Source organism: Vanellus vanellus, assembly GCF_965231255.1.
Source record: "Vanellus vanellus genome assembly, contig: HAP1_SCAFFOLD_2476, whole genome shotgun sequence".
In the NCBI taxonomy this organism is placed as follows: Eukaryota; Metazoa; Chordata; class Aves; order Charadriiformes; family Charadriidae; genus Vanellus; species Vanellus vanellus.
Window position 1 is genome coordinate 1 of NW_028128126.1, and position 6,658 is coordinate 6,658.

The 6,658-nt window shown below is 71.8% G+C and overlaps 1 protein-coding gene across 1 annotated transcript; it reads left to right on the plus strand.

Annotated features, from left to right (window-relative positions):
- Positions 1 to 150: 150 nt before the first annotated feature.
- LOC309684704 (battenin-like) lies at positions 151 to 5,758 on the plus strand (the record flags this gene model as incomplete). Its single annotated transcript, XM_082500565.1, has 7 exons — positions 151 to 181; positions 1,569 to 1,629; positions 3,243 to 3,327; positions 3,426 to 3,476; positions 5,337 to 5,416; positions 5,520 to 5,605; positions 5,686 to 5,758. Coding segments are annotated over 7 exons (467 nt in total), but the record flags the coding sequence as incomplete, so codon positions are not given.
- Positions 5,759 to 6,658: the final 900 nt, after the last annotated feature.

Consider the following 6,658-nt stretch of genomic DNA (forward strand, 5'->3'; position numbering starts at 1 on the left):
GGGGACCCGCACAAAATGGCGGCGGGTCCGCCCGCGCATGCGCGGCGTCACCGGCGGCTCTGCGCATGCGCGGCGGGCGGAAGGGGAAAGGGGTCAGGTGGAAGGGGGTCACGTGAGGGCGCGGGGAGAGGGTCACATGACCCCGCAGCGATGGCGGAGGAGGAGCCGCTGCTGCCGCCGGGTGAGAGCCGGGCCCGGCCCCATAGCCCGCCCCACAGCCGGCCCCACAGCCGGTCCTCAGCCCCATAGCCGGCCCCATAGCCGGCCCTCAGCCCCATAGCCAGGCCTCAGCCCCATAACCGGCCCCATAGCCAGGCCTCGGCCCCACAGCCGGCCCCATAGCTGGCCCTCAGCCCCACAGCCGGCCCCATAGCCGGCCCCACAGACGGCCCTCAGCCCCATAACCGGCCCCACAGCCGGCCCTCAGCCCCATAGCCAGGCCTCGGCCCCATAACCGGCCCCATAGCCAGGCCTCGGCCCCACAGCCGGCCCCATAGCTGGCCCTCAGCCCCACAGCCGGCCCCATAACTGGCCCCATAGCCAGGCCTCAGCCCCACAGCCGGCCCCACAGCCGGCCCTCAGCCCCATAGCCAGGCCTCAGCCCCATAACCGGCCCCATAGCTGGCCCTCGGCCCCACAGCTGGCCCCATAGCCGGCCCCATAGCCGGCCCCACAGACGGCCCTCAGCCCCATAACCGGCCCCACAGCCGGCCCCACAGCCGGCCCTCGGCCCCATAGCCAGGCCTCAGCCCCATAACCTACCCCACAGCCGGCCCTCGGCCCCACAGCTGGCCCTCGGCCCCATAGCCGGCCCTCAGCCCCATAGCCAGGCCTCAGCCCCATAACCGGCCCCACAGCCGGCCCTCAGCCCCATAGCCAGGCCTCGGCCCCATAACCTGCCCCATAGCCGGCCCTCGGCCCCATAGCCAGGCCTCAGCCCCACAGCCGGCCCCATAGCTGGCCCTCGGCCCCACAGCTGGCCCCATAGCCGGCCCCACAGACGGCCCCACAGACGGCCCTCAGCCCCATAGCCAGGCCTCAGCCCCATAACTTGCCCCACAGCCGGCCCTCGGCCCCATAGCCAGGCCTCGGCCCCACAGCTGGCCCCATAGCCGGCCCTCAGCCCCATAGCCAGGCCTCAGCCCCATAACCAGCCCCACAGCCGGCCCTCGGCCCCATAGCCAGGCCTCGGCCCCACAGCCGGCCCCATAACTGGCCCCATAGCCAGGCCTCAGCCCCACAGCTGGCCCCATAGCCGGCCCTCGGCCCCATAGCCAGGCCTCAGCCCCATAACCGGCCCCATAACCGGCCCTCAGACCCATAGCCGGCCCTCAGCCCTATAGCCAGGCCTCAGCCCCATAACCTGCCCCATAACTGGCCCCATAGCCAGGCCTCAGCCCCATAACCGGCCCTCAGCCCCACAGCCGGCCCCATAGCCCGCCTCAGCCCCATAACCTGCCCCATAACCGGCCCCATTGCCCACCCCAGCCCCATAGCCGCCCCACAACCAGTCCGTAGCCCCACAGCCGCCCCCCCCGCCCCACACTTACCCCTCCCCCCCCCCCCAGCCGCCGCCGCCCCCCCCCCGGAGCCGCCGAGTGCCCATTGGAGGAACGGAGCCGCCTTCTGGTGAGACCTCCGCCCCACGGAGCCCTCTGCCCCATAGCGCTGCGCCCCACGGAGCCCTCTGCCCCACAGCGCTGCGCCCCACGGAGCCCTCTGCCCCATAGCGCTGCGCCCCACGGAGCCCTCTGCCCCATAGCCCTCTGCCCCACAGCGCTGCGCCCCACGGAGCCCTCTGCCCCATAGCGCTCTGCCCCACGGAGCCCTCTGCCCCACAGCGCTGCGCCCCACGGAGCCCTCTGCCCCACGGAGCCCTCTGCCCCATAGCGCTGCGCCCCACGGAGCCCTCTGCCCCACAGCGCTGTGCCCCACGGAGCCCTCTGCCCCATAGCGCTGCGCCCCACGGAGCCCTCTGCCCCACAGCGCTGCGCCCCACGGAGCCCTCTGCCCCATAGCGCTGCGCCCCACGGAGCCCTCTGCCCCATAGCGCTCTGCCCCACGGAGCCCTCTGCCCCACAGCGCTGCGCCCCACGGAGCCCTCTGCCCCATAGCGCTCTGCCCCACGGAGCCCTCTGCCCCATAGCGCTGCGCCCCACGGAGCCCTCTGCCCCATAGCGCTCTGCCCCACGGAGCCCTCTGCCCCATAGCGCTCTGCCCCACGGAGCCCTCTGCCCCACAGCGCTGCGCCCCACGGAGCCCTCTGCCCCATAGCGCTCTGCCCCACGGAGCCCTCTGCCCCATAGCGCTCTGCCCCACGGAGCCCTCTGCCCCACAGCGCTGCGCCCCACGGAGCCCTCTGCCCCATAGCCCTCTGCCCCACGGAGCCCTCTGCCCTATAGCTCTCCACAGCTCCCGCCCCACGGCTCTGCCCCATAGGGCTCTGCCCCATAGCACTCTGCCCCACAGCTCCCTCCGCCCTATAGCTCCCCACAGCTCCCGCCCCATAGCACTCTGCCCCACAGCTCCCGCCCCACGGCTCTGCCCCACAGCGCTCTGCCCCATAGCTCCCACCCCATAGCTCTCTGCCCCACAGCTCCCGCCCCATAACTCCCACCCCACAGCTCCCGCCCCACGGCTCTGCCCCATAGGGCTCTGCCCCACAGCTCCCACCCCATAACTCCTGCCCCACAGCTCTGCCCCATAGCTCCCTCCCCATAGCTCCCACCCCACAGCTCCTGCCCCACAGCTCTCTGCCCCACAGCTCCCGCCCCATAGGGCTCTGCCCCATAGCGCTCTGCCCCACAGGCTGCTGGGGCTGTGCACCAACCTGCCCTACGTGCTGCCCCATAGCTCCCTCCACCCCATAGGGCTCTGCCCCATAGCTCCCGCCCCATAGCTCTCTGCCCCATAGCTCCCTCCCCATAGCTCCTGCCCCATAGCGCTCTGCCCCACAGCTCCCACCCCACAGCTCCCGCCCCACGGCTCTGCCCCATAGCTCCTGCCCCATAGGGCTCTGCCCCATAGCGCTCTGCCCCATAGCTCCCTCCCCATAGCTCTCTGCCCCACAGCTCCCGCCCCACGGCTCTGCCCCATAGCGCTCTGCCCCACAGCTCCCACCCCATAGCTCTCTGCCCCACAGCTCCCGCCCCATAACTCCCGCCCCATAGCTCTCTGCCCCATAACTCCCGCCCCACGGCTCTGCCCCATAGGGCTCTGCCCCATAGCGCTCTGCCCCACAGGCTGCTGGGGCTGTGCACCAACCTGCCCTACGTGCTGATGCTCAGCGCCGCCCGCGACATCCTCCAGCCCCGCCCGGGGGCGCAGGTTTGGCCCCGCCCCCCTCCGGCCACGCCCTCGGCCACGCCCTCCCTCGGCCACGCCCCCCCTCTGGCCCCGCCCCACCGCTTTTCTCCGCCCCACAGGTGCCCCACGGCAATGGGTCGCGCTACGACTGCAATCCCATCTCCACCGGGGTGAGGGGGCGGGGCCAAGGGGGGGCGGGGCCAAGGGGGGGGGCGGGGCTAAAGGGGGTGGGGTCAGAGGGGGAGGGGTCAAAGGGGGCGGGGGGGTCTATGGGGCTGTCAGTATAGGGGGGTTCGGGGGGGAGTCTGTAGGGCTGCCCCACATCTATGGGGCGGACCCACATCTATGGGGTAGACCCACATGTGTGGGGCAGACCCACACATCTATGGGGCGGACCCACATCTATGGGGCAGACCCACATCTATGGGGTCGGTCCCTACCTATGGGGCTGCCCCCCAAGCTGTGGGTCACCGCCTCTCGCTGTGGGAGCCCCCCCCCCCCTTCTATGGGTCACCCCCCAACCTACAGCTCCGCCCCCCACCTATGGCCCCGCCCCCACCTATGGCCCCGCCCCCCAACTTGTGGGTCTGCCCCATAACCTGTGGGTCCCCCCCAATCCCTATCCCCACCCCCACCCCACATTTCCCCCCCAATCTATGGCTCCACCCCCCACCTATGGCCCCGCCCCCCAACTTGTGGGTCCGCCCCATAACCTGTGGGTCCTCCCCCCATCCGTGGGTCACTCCCTCACCCCATGGCACCCCCCAACCCACGTTTCCCCCCTAATCTATGGCTCCGCCCCCCACCTATGGCCCCACCCCCACCTATGGCCCCGCCCCCCAACTTGTGGGTCCGCCCCCCAACTTGTGGGTCTGCCCCATAACCAGTGGGTCCCCCCCAATCCCTATCCCCCCCCCACCCCACATTTCCCCCCCAATCTATGGCTCCACCCCCCAACCTATGGCCCCGCCCCCACCTATGGCCCCACCCCCACCTATGGCCCCGCCCCCCAACTTGTGGGTCCACCCCCCAACTTGTGGGTCTGCCCCATAACCTGTGGGTCCCCCCCCCATCTGTGGGTCACTCCCTCACCCCATGGCACCCCCCAACCCACGTTTCCCCCCCAATCTATGGCCCCGCCCCCCACCTATGGCCCCGCCCCCAACTTGTGGGTCCGCCCCCCAACTTGTGGGTCTGCCCCATAACCTGTGGGTCCCCCCCAATCCCTATCCCCCCCCCAACCCACATTTCCCCCCCAATCTATGGGTCCTCCCCCCAACCTATGGCCCCGCCCCCCACCTATGGCCCCACCCCCACCTATGGCCCCGCCCCCCAACTTGTGGGTCCGCCCCATAACCTGTGGGTCCCCCCCCCATCCGTGGGTCACTCCCTCACCCCATGGCACCCCCCAACCCATGTTCCCCCCCAATCTATGGCTCTGCCCCCCAACTTGTGGGTCCGCCCCCCAACTTGTGGGTCTGCCCCATAACCTGTGGGTCACCCCATAACCTGTGGGTCCCCCCCAATCCCTATCCCCCCCCAACCCACATTTCCTCCCCAATCTATGGCCCCACCCCCACCTATGGCCCCGCCCCCAACTTGTGGGTCCGCCCCCCAACTTGTGGGTCTGCCCCATAACCTGTGGGTTCCCCCCAATCCCTATCCCCCCGCACCCCACATTTCCCCCCCAACCTACGGCCCCACCCCCACCTACGGCCCCGCCCCCCAACTTGTGGGTCCCCCCCCCCATCCGTGGGTCACTCCCTCACCCCATGGCACCCCCCACCCCACATTTCCCCCCCAATCTATGGCTCCACCCCCCAACCTATGGCCCCGCCCCCCAACTTGTGGGTCCGCCCCCCAACTTGTGGGTCTGCCCCATAACCTGTGGGTCCCCCCAATCCCTATCCCCCCCCCAACCCATGTTCCCCCCCAATCTATGGCTCTGCCCCCCGACTTGTGGGTCCGCCCCCCGACTTGTGGGTCCGCCCCCCAACTTGTGGGTCCGCCCCCCAACTTGTGGGTCGCAGGCGGTGCTGTTGGCCGACATCCTCCCCACTCTCCTCATCAAAATGGCGGCGCCGTTCCTCGTCCACCTCCTGCCCTACACGTGAGCCCTCCCCCCAACCCCCCCTCCCCCCAACCCCCGCTATGGGGCAGGCCGGGGGGGGGAGATGTGGGGCTCAATCTATGGGTCTCTCTCCGCCCCACAGCGGGCGGGCGGTGGCGACCGCCTTCTTGGCGTGGGGCGGCTTCGCCCTGGTGGTGTTGGCCCCCGACGTGGCCGTCAGCTTAGGGGGTGCGTATGGGGCGCTATGGGGCGGGCGCTATGGGGCGGGCGGAGGAGGAAGGGGAGTGAGCTGTGGGGCTGCCCCATAGGTGTGGCGTTGGCCAGCGCGGCCTCGGGGCTCGGGGAGGTCACCTTCCTCGCCATGGCGGCCGCCTACCCCGGGTACGGGGGGGGGTGTGGGGCGGATCTATGGGGCTGGGGGGGGGGGTGGGGCTGGGGGGGAGATGTGGGGCTGGGGGGGGGTGGGGGGTGGGGGGTGGGGGGATGGGGGGGCTATGGGGCTGGGGGGGATGTGGGGCTGGGGGGGATGTGGGGCTGGGGGGTGGGGGGATGGGGGGGAGATGTGGGGGTGGGGGGGATCTATGGGGCTGGGGGGGATGTGGGGCTGGGGGGGATGTGGGGCTGGGGGGTGGGGGGATGGGGGGGAGATGTGGGGGTGGGGGGGATCTATGGGGCTGGGGGGGGCTGTGGGGCTGGGGGGGTGGGGGGATGGGGGGGCTGGGGGGCGTGGGGGGGGCTGTGGGGCTGGGGGGGATATGTGGGGCTGGGGGGGATCTATGGGGCTGGGGGGGTGTGGGGCTGGGGGGGGGTGGGGGGCTGGGGGGGAGATGGGGGATCTATGGGGCTGGGGGGGATCTATGGGGCTGGGGGGGGTGGGGGGGTGGGGGGGGTGGGGGGATGGGGGGCTGGGATCTATGGGGCTGGGGGGGATCTATGGGGCTGGGGGATGGGGGGGATGGGGGGGCTGTGGGGCTGGGGGGGGCTATGGGGCTGGGGGGGGTGTGGGGGGCTGGGGAGGGGGTGGGGGGATGGGGTGGGCTATGGGGCTGGGGGGGATGTGGGGCTGGAGGGGGTGTGGGGGGCTGGGGGGTGGGGGGATGGGGGAGATGTGGGGGGATGGGGGGGATCTATGGGGCTGGGGGGGGGGTGGGGGGATGGGGGGGTGTGGGGGGGCTGTGGGGCTGGGGGGGGATCTATGGGGCTGGGGGGGGCTGTGGGGCTGGGGGTGGGGGGCTGGGGGGGGGGGGGGGGGCTGGGGGGGGGGGCTATGGGGGCTGGGGG